General features: G+C 39.0%; 1 protein-coding gene across 1 annotated transcript in view; it reads right to left on the bottom strand.

Annotated features, from left to right (window-relative positions):
• Nucleotides 1-16974, bottom strand: part of BMP2K (BMP2 inducible kinase) — a 124967-nt gene that overhangs the window by 36361 nt on the left and 71632 nt on the right. The window contains exons 8-10 of the mRNA XM_045067949.1: nt 7046-7149; nt 4968-5047; nt 280-440 (exon numbers count right to left, since the gene is read on the bottom strand). Of these exons, the coding sequence (XP_044923884.1) occupies nt 280-440; nt 4968-5047; nt 7046-7149 (345 nt within the window). The remainder of the gene's footprint in view (nt 1-279; nt 441-4967; nt 5048-7045; nt 7150-16974) is intronic.

Below are 16974 nucleotides of genomic sequence, written 5' to 3'. Positions count from 1 at the left end.
ACCTTATTACCAACCTCAAACCCTACCAGCTGAAGACTCTATGGATAAGCAAAATGCAAGCTTTGTTTGTACCAAACTATTATATTACCAGTAACCGCTTTTGCCTTCAACTTTAGGAAAACAATGGGTTGAGTTTATCAGACATCAGTAGAAAGTTTCTTAAGCATTAAGTGACCTGCTTCACGAGAGTAAGCTGCCAGTAATTTACACTCCTAGGAAATCAAGCCATAAGGTTTAGGTTAACTATAAAGGTGACAAGGTTGGCAGGGCTGTTATTACCTTTTGGTCTGTGGTTCCCGAATTCACCAGGAGCGGGGACTTTCACAGGGGTTGCTGAACTCTGAATGGTCAGCACACTGGGAGTGGCAGGTGTGGAGATGGCCTTTGGTCTCTGTCTTGGTGCAATTGAGGTTTCTGTTGGTCCAATGGTATCTGTTATTCTACAACAGAAGAATCTATTTCATTGAAATCCTGGGATTATTTCTAATTCAGTATTTGTCTAGAAAGGCTCTATTTCAGCAGATGCATTTTAATTATTACTGACGATCATATTAGTCCTCTTGGCTTCTTCCTTTCTATTCTCAAGTGTTAAATGTTTAAGAAAGGTAGGAAAGTAAATAAAATAAACCTAACCATTTTCCTTAAAACCAGTATGCTCTGCTACAATTCATAGTCCGTCACTGAAGCGGATAGAAAAAGAATACAGGCTTGCTCTTAAAGAGACAAAATAAAGGAAACAAACAGAAACCTTCTCATAAGGTTCTAGACAGAATCAGGAGTCAATTCTCTAAACCAGTCCGAAAAATAAAAAACAAGAAACAAAAAATAACAGTCTCCCTTAGCTTAGACTCTAGGTCAAGAAAGAAAAGACTGCCGTCCAGAACTCACAAAAGAGCCAAAACTTTCAAAGAGTGGAGCCACCTGTTCACATTCAATTTCTTGAATCTTCAACATGCTTTCCTGAGAACAATGAATGGAAATTACGCAACATTTTCCCCACCAGAACTTAGCTGAGGCCACAGACAGGGATGGTCAAAATGGTAAGCATAGTTTTGAAAGCAAGAACACTAAAGGACACATTTTCTTTTCTTTAAAAAAAAAAAAAAAAAAAAAAGCCAGGGGAAATCTTTAACTCACATATTCATCAACTTATTTTTTCTATAAATCCAGTACAAAAATTCAATTACTTTCTAATCATATGTTCACTTTTCAACAGGGCTGCCATAAAATCTCTTCACCAAGTTCCCTCAGCACCTTTTCCAAAGACTTGGAAATGAAAGTCTGCACACATGATTTACCAAGTTCTATCTGCTGCATTTGGAGAATGTCCGATACACAGTGACCGTACAGATCCATGGCTCTCCCTTACGTCTGTGCATACCACAAGAGGGAGCCTCTTAACTAGCTTCGTAAGAGAGAAAAGAACTGAAACTGAATCGAAGATTTTAGATAGTAACAGAAATACACTGTATGTGTGCGGTTTTCTAAAAATGACATTTATGTTTAGGATCGATGGGTTATAGTACAAGTCATGAAGACTGAATTAAAGGCAATAAAATTATCATGTTTACATATAACCAATTGTATCTCATCGTAATGATAATCAAGTACTTACTGAGTTCAAATTAGATATGACACTAAAACCAATGCTGTACTCCCTAAGTTCCAGTTGGGGACTGTGTATCCCGTACAGTCTTTTCATCTGTCTATCCGTTCTTTATTAAGTGGAAAGGAGGGGCCAAGCCTTGACCTGCCTTGTTCCCGTTATAAATTGCTCTGTAGAGATTCACAATACACGAGGGCAGCAAACCTCTAAAAAGCATGTTCAAAGTTCTACAGACTTTAGTGTAGCGTTTCCTAATGTATTTTACCAATGTACCAAGACCTATTATACAATTACTGATATCCAGCAACCAGAGCACAATACCATCTTCAGACAATTTACAGTATACCCAGGAAGATATGATATGCGTTCATGAAAATACAATAAAATAAATACAAGACAGTAAAAATAACCAGTGTCAAGCTAGTACGGTCAACAGTTTCACAGAGGAGTAATTCTACCCTTAATCTAATTTGGCTATGAAGGCTTCAGGTAGGCACTGGAGGGTAAAAATAAACACACGTTCATTAGACAGTAAAAAAGAAATTAAGCGTTCTGTGTGCAGAAATGGGCAGAAAATGCCTGGGCAGATTAGGCAACATGAAGACACAAACTCGCCTCGAACAAAAGACTGAGTAATCACTGGTAACACCGCCACCGTGAGGACTCATCCGCCCTATTACGGTAGACAAAGCTGTTTGCTTCCCTCCTTGTCTTTCCTATTCCCTGTCTCCTGAACAATCTCTTAAACACAGACTCTCTCCTCTTAAAATACTTTAGTGTTTCCATCTGCCAGAACCGTAATTCTCAATCTTCCCATTTTCAGACATGAGTCACAAGTCTGCCATGTTTAACAATCCCAAGAGCAGATGCAGGTTTCAGGGAGGTAGAAAAGAGCTTTTAAGAAAGAAGGAGACCAGTGCGCTGTGTCCCTCAGTAAAGGCGGGGTACATGGAGAATACTCACAGAAGCTCTAAAACCTGTAAATGATGATGCAAAGCTACTTAAAGATTGCTCCAATCCCCTGTCCTCCATCAAGAAGACTTTTACATGAAAAAAGGACTAACTAAATCTTTAAATTAGGTTTTATACATATTGAAATTTTTTCAAGTACTTTACTGATTCTGTCAATAAAGAGAAAATTTATATTATCGACCATAAGTACCAGTGAACCTAATTTTTTAATGTAATGTACAGATTTAACCTAACATGGATAGCACTGTGAATTTTAGTTGCACTCTTTCATTTGCCTGTAACTGTATAGCTAGGACTTCGGTCATGGTTAAAGAGATACTCAAAGCATCATTTTTGTCCACTTGACTCATGCTTCTTAAAACATCTGTATCTACTTTCTTACAGATTTCATCATTAACACAATAATTACTTAAAAAACCACAAAAGGGACACCTGAGTGGCTCAGTCAGACAAGGGACGGACTGCTGGTTCCAGCTCAGGCCATGATGAGGTCGTGGGTCTTGGGCTGGAGTGGAGCGGCAGCCCCTCCCAGCTCACCAGGACGTCTGCTTCAAGGATTCTCTCCCTCTGCCCACCCCTCCGCTTACACTCTTTCTCTTTTTCTCTCTCAAATAAATTGTTAAAAAATAAATAAAATTTTAAAGACCACAGTAAAGTTGAACTGACATGTCCTATGGGAATTCATCGACTCAACTCGAACAGCAGCTGCCAACTACAGCTGTGCCATAGAGGAGACCGTCGGTCAGAAGATTCCCGCGAGGTAGATGGAACTTTATTCCTTCCGTCTCTTACTCGAGAGAGTATTTTAAAATTCAAGAGAGCGAAGATAATATTTTTAGACTGAAGGCATATTTTTTAAACAAAGTCATTCATAAATGATATTTTAACAATTTACAAACAACAAATTATTTTTTATTATTATAACAATACATCTCACACGAAGTCCCAAATGGTAGAGCGAACTGCAAAGTTGAAAATCCACCGGCTTCAAGCCCAAAGTGCCGATTTTTCAGCATGACACAGAGACCCAGTTGCTGGGGCCGGCATCTAGCTGCCGCTTCCCACCACTGCCGTCTCTTGTCCCCTTACGCTTCGGCCGGCACGCTGACAACGGGCCTTCTTCCTGCCTGAGTTGCCTGTCTGCTGTCCTTTCTCTCCCCAGCACGTCCACCCAGCAGGAGCCACGGCCCCAGGGAGAGGCGGCTCTCTCTGCTCCCAGCTGGCCCTTTCCCCCTCTCAGAGCTGCACAGTAGCTGCGCGTGCATCTACCTGTGTAACGCAGTGTCTGTACATGTAACTGTCTCTTGTCTATCTTCATTAGAATGGGAGCTCCTTGAGAATAAACACTGTTCCTTTTTCTTTGTGTTTCCAGGATCTCTATCTTACATATAACAGGTGCATAATAAACATATTTTATGTATTTCATGTCAAATAAAATCTTTACCTAAGTAAAATACAAAAAAAGCTCTGAATGGGACACCTGGGTGGCTCAGTCAGTTAAGTGTCCAACTCCTGACTTCAGCTCAGGTCCTGATCTCAGAGGTCCTGAGACCGAGCCCTGAGATGCACCGGGTGCTCAGCGGGGAGTCGGGAGATTCTCTGCTCTCTCCCTCTGCAACCCTCCAACCCCCACAACTCGAGAGCTCATGCTCTCTCTCAGATAAAGAAACCTTTACGAAAAGGGGGAAAAAAAGCCATGACCAAGATATCTCCCCACATGCAATATTATCTGACAATCTAAATTATAATCCTGTTTATTAACCTTTATAGACAAAAATAGTATAAAAAATCATTAATTCAATCACTGATCAGACACACATCTTAACCTACATAATACATATCAAACTTACCGGTACAATAAAAAACTATGAATGATAATTTAAAACATTATACTTCTTTATCAGCCTTAAAAGAATTAGTTATAACCATTCATTGTAAGTTATACATAGCAATACATATTCCAAATATGTATTAGAATACATAAAAGAACATATGAATTTAGAATACTTTAGTTTGCTGTAAGTCATTTCTTTCCTTAAATTAAAAAAAAAATACTAGCTATAAACACAATAAAAAAATTTCATGAGAGTTACCATGTGATAGAATAATGACACCCTTCAAAATGACCCAACAGAACATCACTTGTTGCATAATCACTTCCTAACTGCTGAGGGTGAGCATTTCGAGTAAGATCGATGTCAAATCCCATATCTAATGCAAAAAAGCTCAGTTTATAGTTGCTATCTAAGCTATTCATCACATGCAGTAAAGAACATACATTTTTTGTGTGTGAAAATGACATTTAATCAACAATACTAGCTAGAACTTAAAAAGGAACTATACACTTCATAAAAAAGGTCTTTTCCGATCTCAGCACAGCTTTGCCTACCTGGCTTTTATTTGGCTTTTCCTAGAAGCTGCTTCACTAGCAGTCATCGGTTCAGGAAGAGCGGAAGGAACAGAAGAATTCTTGGAAGAAAAAAATAAAACTTCTCATTTTCGTTTTCATTTTAACCGCAGAAAGTTTCATTTAAACAGTACGGATATACCCTTGAAAAGTACTATCAAGGAAATACTACTTGCACCTCAGATGCCTACGACATGCCCACACGTATTTGCCAGATCTGATCTGCAAATATCACTGCACGCTCCCCAAATGTCACTTTCATATCCATGTTCCACAGACACCGTTGGAAAAGAAACAGAACATCATCATCAGATCCACTTTACAAACCGGTAAATATCAGATTAAAAGAAGGATTACAGTATACTTGTAAATCAGTGACTATTTTCCAAAGGACTTTGGAAAAAGAAGCGAACCCCAAGAGCAGAGGGAAGTGTGGTTTCTACTGCAGATACGCTCCTCACACCGCTCGTAAAGGTCACCAAACACATGCTCTCTAATGTCTGTCTTAGAGCAGGCACCCAAATACATATTTGCTGAATGAAAAGCTAGAAATCCACAAATGTCAAATCAACCTGCTTTCATGACTACGTTAGAACTGCCTCACTTTCAGCTTCGACAGAGAATATATTACATTGAAGCTTCAAAAAACAAAAAGAAATAGTACCAACTTCCTTATTTTTTTAGTAGGATGGACGAAGTTTTATACACCAAAAAGACCTATCTGAACAAAAGCCAGAATAATCTTTAAAAGTTGAGACTGGGGGCGCCTGGGTGGCTCAGTGGGTTAAGCCTCTGTCTTCGGTTTAGGACATGATCTCAGGGTCCTGGGATCGAGTCCCGCATCAGACTCACTGCTCAGCAGGGAGCTTGCTTCCACCTCTCTCTGCCTGCCTCTCTGCCTACTTGTGATCTCTGTCTGTCAAATAAATAAATAAAATCTTTAAAAGAAAAAAAAAAGCTGAGACTGGCTTAAAGTCAGTGATGAACACAGACCTTTATTAAAATCATCAAAGACTTGCCATACAGAGTTAATGTGCTGGGATCAGGTGCACTGTGCAGACGAACTCAAAGCCTCAGAATAATGCTAACTACCATCAACTCAACACCTTCCAGGATGAAGCACAGGGTTCACATTTATTATTTGTGATCCTCATAAGTATTATTTTCACAGAAAAAGAAAGAGATAGTAAGTAACTCCCCAAAACATACAAAACCAGTCACTGACAGAACTGAAGCCAGGTCTCTCCATGTATAATAGCTACGCTCTTTATACCAAAGGCAACCAGACTTTTTACCCAGCACTTCGCGCCTCAGCAATTTTTCATGAGGCACCTCCCAATGGAACAGAGAGGCCCAAACAACTGAATAAAAGCAGTTTGTGCTGTGTCAAACAGAGGTCACTGTGTGTCCCTCAAAAAGGGAAAAGATCCTGCAGGATCCCAGGTCTGCTGTAGCTCCCAGGGCACCTCGGCGCAGTTTGGCAACTGTGACTTTTTATAAAAATACTAATCACAAACACACTGTCAGACCGCTTGTCATAAAACAAGTAATTCTGAAAATGTATGTACCTATGCATACAAAATGGGATTTTATGGGGTGCCTGGGTGGCTCAGTGGGTTAAGCCTCTGCCTTTGGCTCAGGTCATGGTCTCAGCATCCTGATATCCAACCCCACATTGAGCTCTCTCTGCTCTGCAGGGAGCCTGCTTCCCCCCCCTCTCTGCCTGCCCCTCTGCCTACTTGTGATCTCTCTGTCAAATAGATAAAATCTTTAAAGAAAAAAAAAAAAGAAATGAGATTTTAAATTCATATCCTACTTGAAAAACTACTCACATCTGGAAGGGGAGGTGAATCATGAGAGACTATGGACTCTAAAAAACAATCTGAGGGTTTTGAATGGGCGGGGAGTGGGAGGTCGGGGTACAAGGTGGTGGGTATTAGAGAGGGCACGGATGGCATGGAGCACTGGGTGTGGTGCAAAAATAATGATACTGTTATGCTGAAAAGAAATAAAAATAAATAAATAAATGTATATAAGAAAAAAAAAGAAAAACTACTCACATTGATGTTGGAAACTGGACAATCCTTTTTGGCAAATTTAAATGCAAAATAGGACACTTGAAATATGTCAGGTCTGCGCTCTGGATCTGGTTCCAGCATGAACCCTGAAAGAACAGATTAAACTGGTAAGTTTCATGGAATACACAGAAGCTATGTAGGGGCGCATTAAAACAATGAAATGAATATACACTTTTTTCCATTCTAAGATCAAGTGATTCTAGTAGACTTCACTCATGTTCTAGAAAATATAGAAATTGTTATTTTCTACATGAACCTGAAGCATTAACTGAAGCAAAAATGGTCACGGAAGAGCTCTGCACCAGAAGTATAAATACATAAATAGAAATATATTTGTATAAATAAACAAATAGAAATGGTCTTCTCAGAAAGTGACACAAAACAGTGAGTTTAGTGAACACCAGGGAATTATTCAAGAAAGTTCCAAAGCCACAGTAGAGGTCTTTATTTTATTATCTAAAATACCTCCACTAATTTTCAAATGATCCCAAATCATTGAGAAAAGATTGAGTTGTTTGTGCATTATGTTTACCAAAGTAGTTCAGGGTTGACACAACAGTTTTCCAAAAACATTCTTTCTTCCCATACTGATGTTAACGATATTCACCCAAGCTCTTCTTTCTACATATTATTCACATCATGTTCAAAAGTATGAGTAAGCTTTATGGTTCTATTATAAACCGATTTCACACCAGTCTTACAACATTGCTTGAAATACCTGACTTTTTTTCCTAACGAAAATGATCTTTTTTTCTAACCGAATGACTACTTTTCTATTACATCACTTATTCACAAGTTCACAAGAACGCTGACATCTACACTCAATTCTATAACTAGAAAGTTCATATTTTGTTACAACATCTCCATGTTCTAACTCTGATTCACTGATTAACTCTAAGTTCTTACAATGTTCAAATCATTTTTTACAACTTACTTATTTTACAAAGAGAGAGTGAGAGGGGGCTGGGGCGAGACACAGGGAGACAGAGAGAGAATCCTGAAGCAGACTCCCCGCTGAGTGTGGAGCCCAACATGGGGCTCAAACCCAGGACTCTCAGATCATGACCTGGGCCAAAACCAAGAGTTAGACATTTAACCAATCAAGCCACCCAGGCACCACTCAAATCATTTTTAAACCTATTTGGAATAAAAATGCACAGCATCAATTAGATAATCTTCTGAAACTTGCTAAGAAAATTATATATAGAAAGATCTAAGTATATAAATGGGTAAATTAAAATTAGAAAAAAAAATTAAATCTTCCTTTCAAATTTAAGTAATATTTGAACAAACAACATATTCTACATCTCCAACAGCAGGATAAACTTAGGTTAAAAACACAGTGTGCCTCAAATGACACTAAGTACAAACTTAGAAATTGATTCAGGAGATTCTAAAAAGTCAGTTTTTAAAAATATTCTACATGAGGGCGCCTGGGTGGTCAGTTGGTTAAGCATCAGACTCGATTTCAGCTCAGGTCATGATCTCGGGGACGTGGGACCCAGCCCCACATCAGGCTCTGCACTCAGCAAGGAACCAGCTTGGGGTCTCTCTCCCTCCACCCCTCTACCCATGCATACGTGCACACTCTCTTTCCCTCTCTCTCTCTCTCTAAAAGTAAGTAAATAAATCTTAAAAAAAAAAATACTCTGTATGTAACTTGACTTTATAGACTTACAATAGGTCACTTATAAAACTGATTATTATTTTGTCACCATTGTTAGATGTAAATAACCAAAAACATTTATTTATTTAGTTTGTATTCAACCACATTCCAGAGAAGATTCAGGCATCTACAGGTTTATTTTATCCTCCAAAATCATATTTGATCTTGATACCAACAAATATTAAATGTTTTAAAAATATAACAGCACATGATATAGAAATAAATTTAAACAGACTTTTAACAATAAATGTTTATTCATATACTTTTTAAAAACAAATCACAAGAAACTTATCAAATTCACAAACTTAATCTATTTTTCTATACTAACAATTAAGTTTATGTGGCTTTTAAAATCTAATTTCAACTGTAGCTAATTATAAATATTTATTCCTATAAGAGACCTGAAAAAGCATACAAAACTATGAGGTTTTGGGTTTGTTTTCTTTTTTCCAAAGACTTTATTTATTTGAGAGAGAGAGAAACAGAGCAGAGAGAGAGAGAGAGAGAGAGAGAGAGAGCACGAGCAGGGAGAGGGGCAGAGGGAAAAAGAGTAGCAGGCAGCCCGACGTGGGGCTTGACCCAAGGACCCTGGGATCATGACCTTAGCCAAAGGCAGACACTGAACCCAATGAGCCACCCAGGTGCCCCAAAACTATGAGTTTAAGTATATGAGAAAATTAATATTAATAGAAAAGTAATGGCTAAGAGCTCGTGCCCACCCCCACAAAAAAAAACAGGATAATGTCAGTAAAGAAGCTGCCATAATGTCAGTAAAGATTTGGCCCTATAAATGTAAGCCAAAAATTTAGTTACTTTCTTCTAGTTGGCAACATAAATACAACAACATGATCCATTACAAGAATCACAGTATCCTCAGCACAAAAACAAACCAGGTGTTAAGAAAAAGCACTATTCCTAACACTGATGGTAAAGAGTAAATTCTCCCAAGTGTTTCTAAAGAAAAGTTCATACAGCATGAATAATGTCCTTAAGAAACTGCAATGGGTCGTTCCTTCTGTGATGACCGGTAACATAACACCTAAATGCAGTTCAGCAGAAGAAATTCCGTAAGAGCAGAGAACAGCTCAACACAACAATATACTTTTCTGGTCTGACTTAATCTTAGGAAAAGCTTTTTAAGTATCTAGAGTGGAAAAGAATGATCCTTCCGGCAATCCTATATATTTTTTTCTTTCATAGTAATGAAAAGCATTAAGGGCCAATAAACTTGAGATTTTATGTTCTCTAAGCAGTATCTTTACAGGTAATCCTATGTCCCAAATTCAGCACAGCACAACATCCCCCAGTGATTAGGTAAGCAAGCTGTGGAGAGAAGCCGGATCTTCTCAGAACCAAACAGAAGGAACTCTCACTCCCAGGTTTACATCTGCTACAGCCAGTCCAGTTTGCCCAACTGTACGGATCCCATTTACAGAACGCGAAATCAATTTAAAAGGTCACGACTGTCATTTATTTTACAGACTATAAAATATAGAGTGCATTATTACGGTAAGCATAAGCAATAGTTCAAGAAACTTGCCTCAAGTGCATGTGTGTACGTGCACCAGGTCATAATTAACATGTATTTTTCACTATGGACCACAGTCAAATAGTGTGAAAACTACTGTACTAGTTACCTCTCTCTACTACTATAACTCATTCCTCTCCAGGAAGAAAAGAGTGATTTGTCTAACTGTTAGCTAGCAAAAATAAATAAGCACCCACACGGATCAATTTCTGAGACTTTCTTTCAGGATGAGTCTCCAGACAGAAACATTCTCTCTGAAAACATGTTTGGTAAACGGTCTGCTTTTCTAGAGGGAATCTGTGGCTTTCCAGCACTGCCTATGGCTAAGTACATTTGGGGACTAAACACAGATCAACAGGCCCATTTGCCTTCAGATCTAAATTTCATTCTGCAACCTGATTTTTAGTATTAATGTCGACAGTTTTATCTGACTGAGCTCCTGTGTCCCTCTGATTTGGTTCTATTTCAAAAGTATGAGGAGGCTGAAATCCATAGGAAGAACATGGCTACATTTTTATCTCTGAATATTTTTATATTGGATATTACCAGCCATTAAAAAAGAAAAAAGGAAAAGCACTCAATAAGGCACCATGGAAGCATTTAATTTAAATAATATAACTTCCCAAACTGTCGGCGAGGACTGTATGCTGCAAAATGTACTCCTCGATAACTAAACGATATAATCTGGAGTACAGAGGTAACAGCTCTAATCCAGCTAAACACCGAGACACATCTGCCAAGAATGACAACCTCAGTTTTTAAGTAGTTTGCCCATTTTCTCTCATAATAATTAAACCTCAAGTCTAGTGTTCTATTAACTCTGACTTCAAAGACAATAAAACCATATCACCCATAATAATATGCTCCTGAAAGAACGGGTTAAGAAATACATGTGTCTAGTCCATCCAAAAGTGTTTAAATTCATTAAAAAAGGGGGGGGGGCAGAGAAGTTAGAATACACCCTTGTTTACCCAATTTAAAGTGATCATGTGAATCATGAGACAGTCCCACTGACCTTGATTCTACTGAAAATGTAAGATCAACTTTTAAAACATCGGCTGCATAGAAATGAAAGGCTATTTCTCTGTTCCTAATTGTGTGAATCTTCCTGTTGATACAAACACCACTTACATAACCCAAGAACACAAAATATCTCAGCCCTGAAGGTAGTGTATAATTAAACCACCATGCTATTTCCAACTAAGGTATCAGACATAGCCTATTAGAAAACACTTGTGGGGCACCTGGGTGGCTCAGTCTGCCTTCGGCTCAGGTCATGACCTCAGAGTCCTGGGACCGAGGCCAGCACTGGGCTCCCTGCTCGGCGGGGAGTCGCTTCTCCCTTGGCCTCCCACCCATCCAGCGCTGCTCCCGCTCCTGGGCGTGCACGGTCTCAAACAAAATCTTTTAAAAAAATAAAAATTGAAACACTTGCCCAAGGCAGCTGACCTGGGCGTGCACTGTCTCAAACAAAATCTTTAAAAAAAAATAAAAATTGAAACACTTGCCCAAGGCAGCTGAAATGGTTACATTTATAACTAAGTGTAGAGGAAAGTAAAACATCCATGCCTATGCCAACAGAAAGAGCTGTTAAAGGGGCTGCTGCCCCTGCGGCAGCGACCAAGTGAACACTACAGCTTCACTAAGGACTCAAGCCAAAAGTTACATAAAGGGGTTCCCATTCAAGTTATACAAAATGAAAGATCCATCCCTGAGCCTAAGTAAAAGCCAAACCAGCCTCTCTGATAGCTCAACAAATTTAACAGGAAAATACTTTGAACAGAGGTCTTAAAGAATTTTTCTGCCTAAAATGCTGTTAAATTGTTTTCCTTTCATGAAGAACTTTTTTCCTTCCCAAAGACTTCTATTTATTACTATCCTTACAGTAATTCACCTAAAAAGAGAACACCTACTCTGATTTTACAACTATCAATACTTCAAGCATTAACTTAAACATTAACATTAAACATTAACATTAACATTTTTATCTGTTAGCCTGTGGAAATTATTACAGATCCCACTCGACTTATGATGGGGTTACATCCCAATAAACCCATTATAAATTAAAAATACTGTAGGTCAAAAATACCTTTAATGCGCCTAACCTACTGAATGTAGGCTAGCCTACCTTGGATGTGCTCAGAACGCCTACCGTTAGCCTGCAGTTGCACAAAATCATCTAACACGAGGTCCATTTTACAGTAAAGTGTGAGTACCACATGTAACTTACTGAATACTGTACTTGAAATGGAAAAAGTGACCGCATGGGCACAGAATGCTTGAAAGCATCATCGTGCACCCATGAGCCAGGCAGTGACTGGGAGCTCCAACGCAGCGCCCCACCCCCCCACCCCCCCCACCCCGGCATCACGAGAGAGTTAGTGCACTGCACACCGCTAGCCGAGAAAAGATGAAAATCCAAGACTCAAAGTATGGTTTCAACTGCATGTGTATAGCTTTCACGTCATCGTACAGTTGAAAAACCAGAAGCAGAACCATCTGTATTAGAAACCTACATGTTAAGTATAAGGATCCTACATAACTTTTTCTACGGACTGCTGGAATGAAACCAAATTTAATAACCAGTAATGACCGTGTTCAATCATAAATAACCTAAACACTAAAAGGGCACTACCAATATGCCCAGTTAGTGTATCTGGGGGAGTCCTGCTAGCCCCCCCAGATGTCATGGATCACAGCCCTCTCTACACCTGCCCAAGAGGCGACCCAGCAGCAATGACTGGAAACCTCCAAGGAATTCCTCCCTTAGCCACTGATTTCTTTCCAAAGGTACAGCAAATTGCCCAAGATTATTTTCAAAAATAATATAAAAAAGAGTGGGTGAGGCTATAGACGGGAAGACTGACCATGAGTTAGTAATTCCTGAAGCTGGGGAATGGGTACACAATCCACTGAACTGTTCTGCCTCTATTTGTGTATTTCTTGCTTCCATAATAAATTTTAAATGTATTAAAACAAGCAAGTGAGTTCCCAGTTTCCCACAGGAAATAGGTATCAAAATAAATTTATTTACTATTAAAATGAGAAGAAGTAACAAGTCTTGGTGGGGACATGGAGAAAAGGAATCGTCTGGGCAGGGGCGTGAGCAGGCCAACTGGAACAGCCGCTCTGGAGAACAGGATGGAGGCTCTCGGGAACATGACGAGCGGAACTACCGTATCACCCAGCGAGTCCACTTCCAGGTATTTACCCAAAGAAAACAAAAACAGCTCAGAAAGGTATCTGCATGGGGCGTCCGCATGGCTCAGTGGGTTAAGTGTCTGCCTTCAGCTCAAGTCATGATCCCAGGGTGTCCTGCATCGGGCTCCCTGCTCAGTGGGGAGTCTGCTTCTCCCTCTCTCTTTGCCCATCCCCCGCTCTCGTGTTCTTGTTCTTTCTAATAAATAAATAAAATCTTAAAAAAAAAAAAATCTGCACCGCTATGGTTAGTGCAGCATTATTTACAATACAAGCAAGCTAAGTGTCCACTGATGGGTGAATAAAGAAAATATAACACACACACACACACACACACACACACAAATTCACTCACTCTCCCTTACATTATTTGGCTATTAAAAAGAAAGAAAATCTTGTCGTGGATGGACCTGAGGGCATTATGCTACGTGGAATAAGACAAAGAAAGACAAACACTGTAGGATCTCACCTGCATGGGGGGGAGGGAGAAACAAACTCAGAAATACGAGAACAGATCAGTGGTTGCCAGAGGTGAGGAAAGGGGAGGGGTGGGCAAACAGGTGATGGGTGAAGGGGTCAAACATACCTTCCAGCTACTGTGAAAATAAGTTCTGGGGACATACTGCACACAGCACAGTGACTGTAGTTAATAATACTGTACTGTATTATTTGAAAGTTGCTAATAAGAGTCTTAAAGGTTCTCGTCCCAGGGAGTCGGGGGTAAACTATGTGAGGTGATATATGTTACCTAGACTTACTGTGGTGATCATTTCACCATATATACATGCATCAAATCATTACATTATACATCTGGAATTAATAGAATATTGCATGTCAACTATATTTCAAGAAAAAAAATTAAGCCCAATAGATGAGCTGCAAAAAGCAAAGATACAGAACCACAAAGCAAAGATACAGAACCACAAAGACAGACCCAAAAGTAAGAAAAACAAAGCTTTTCCTGCTGTTTGTATAAATCACTGCACAAAGCAAGCAGTGAGAAAAAAACTTAGTAGTTACATTGATCAGTGTGTTCTTGAGCATCTAACTTACAGTAAGCCTTTGGTACAGCCACCATTAATCTGCAAGGCCAAGCTCTGCTTATAGCATCCAAAGAAATCTCTGAGGAAATACATTCTAATGAGTTTCTGAAAGTAAATGCCCTGCCCCTTACCCAGAAAATCAAAACCTCAGTTAACTAGAAAGAATCGTAACAATGATATCAGCAGTAATGGTGGTTATTATAATAGTTATGATGGTAGTATTAAAGGCCATCTCTTACTGAACACATACACATGCTAAGAAGTATTTTTCCATAATTCATTTAATTCTCACAATAACCTTTAAGAAGCAGGTACTTTGAATATGGTCAGTTTAAAAACGTTATTAGGAAAAATGGAGGTGCCCAATGTTCTGGACCAAGTAAGTGGCAGAGCAGATGTGAGCCCAGGCCCTCTGGCTCAAGACTTTGTTCTTAACCTCTAGAGCATACTACCTTAACCACCTTACAACCCAGATGCTAAAAGGAAGGTAAGGCAGCCAGCCCTCCATCCGTTCATCGTCATATTCAGCAATCCCATCAGTTAAGCTTCTCGTTCTCTCTAAACACTCTGTAGGTTCTCTTCGGCCCTCGGATCCATCATGAAAATGCTTCTCTCCTCATCCCTCAATTCACCTCCATTATCTGTCTACTGGGAAAGTTAACAGAAGCTCAGAAGAAAAATTCTGAATAATTGATTCTGCTACTTTTAAGAAGCAGGAAAACATAATGAAATTAATAGTTAAACTGAGATTTATTGGGGCGCCTGGATGGCTCAGTGGGTTGAGCCTCTGCCTTCCGCTCAGATCATGATCCCAGGTCCTGGGATGAAGCCCCACATCGGGCTCTCTGCTCAGTGGGGAGCCTGCTTCCGCCTCTCTCTCTCTCTGCCTGCCTCTCTACCTACTTGTGATTTCTGTCAAATAAATAAATAAAATCTTTTTTAAAAAAATTAGTTAAACTGAGATTTATGGACAGTAGGTAATAATAATTACCCTTAACAAAATTGGTGATAATTGAAAGTATTTGCAAATTCTTGTGTAATCACAAGCCATATAATTTTAACAAAGATCAGGCATAGCCATTTCAAAAGTCCTGAGTCATAGAAAATAGATGCATTAGTAAAAGTGTTAATACTAAAAAGATAAATGTTTTCATTTATCTTTTTATTATTATGTTCAATTAGCGAGCACAGACATCATTAGTTCTTGATGTAGGGTGTGGAGGCAACTACATTGCACGAATAACTGCCAATAAAATATTTCACCTTCAAAAACTATGAGAACAACTAGGCAATTCCCAATTTAATGAAGATTACTCATTATATTTTATAAAAACAGAGAGAGGGGTGCCCGGGTGACTCAGCTGTTAAGCATCTGCATTTGGCTCAGGTCCTGATCCCAGGGTCCTGGGATTGAGCCCCACATCAGGCTCCCTGCTCGGGGTTGGGTGGGAGAGGGGGTTGGTCTGTTTTCTCCCTCTCCAGCTTCCCTTGGCTTGTGTTCCGTCTCTCACTATCTCTCTCTGACAAATAAATACACAACATCTTTTTATGTATTTTTTTTTTTTAAAAAGCAGAGAGAGAAACCTAAGTGGGATTGCAGGAAATAGGCAAGGTCACATATGAAAAAACATAAAGAATAAAATTGCAAAGAATCTAAGTGTTTTCTAAAAAACACTGCGTTGTAGGTATGCTCTTGTTTAAAAAATCTCTACTTTGTTAAGCTTTTATTACTCATGGCAATATTTAAAAAGTAAAATCCATAAAAACCCTTTCACAGGAAATAAAACACCAACATTTAATTGAACACTTTTATTTTATTCGACTGTTTTGTTCACCTCTCTGATATAAGTTCAAAGACATTAATAGATGGTCAAAATTATATTACCATTGATAAGAACTAAAAGCTACACATTTATTGGAAAATAAAGGAAGCATATGAAAAACAGTTAAGCATCAACGAACTAGGTAGAGTCCAATCAGATCCTAAAATTATCAAGTGTTTAGCTTTTCCACCTTCCCATTACACACAAACACCCCTACACACATACACAGAGAGGGGGAAAAAAAAACGTAACTCAAGAAAATAAGGTCTCATCACTATAAGCAAATTAAATCACTAATCAGGGTGTATACTGTCCAGTCTCTCATACAGCATTGTCCACTGAGAATATTCAGAGTTTCTATGACACTGAAAGGTCCCCAACCCCTCGGTTCAGTCGTAATAAAAACATTATAATCAGCAACAAAACTTTAGTCACTGTTACAGTGAAGTACAAGGATCTCAATAAAAGGTTAAACTTCAATTAGCCAGAACACACAACAGCCAAAGTAAAATCCGAGTTCTATCACGCTTTTAAGGCCCTAACTTCTGGACAATGAAGGAGGAAAGCACGGAAGAGAGGGGTTATGGGTCTATGTTTATTCAGATACAATCTAAAGGTATATTTGCTTTTTTAAAAAAATCACATTCTGTAAA

The sequence above is a fragment of the Mustela putorius genome, unplaced genomic scaffold, assembly GCF_011764305.1.
Source record: "Mustela putorius furo isolate JIRA1106 unplaced genomic scaffold, ASM1176430v1.1 tig00000040_pilon_pilon_pilon, whole genome shotgun sequence".
Taxonomy (NCBI): Eukaryota; Metazoa; Chordata; class Mammalia; order Carnivora; family Mustelidae; genus Mustela; species Mustela putorius.
Note: the sequence above shows the minus strand (reverse complement) of the source record. Positions and strands in the feature narration are given on the sequence as shown.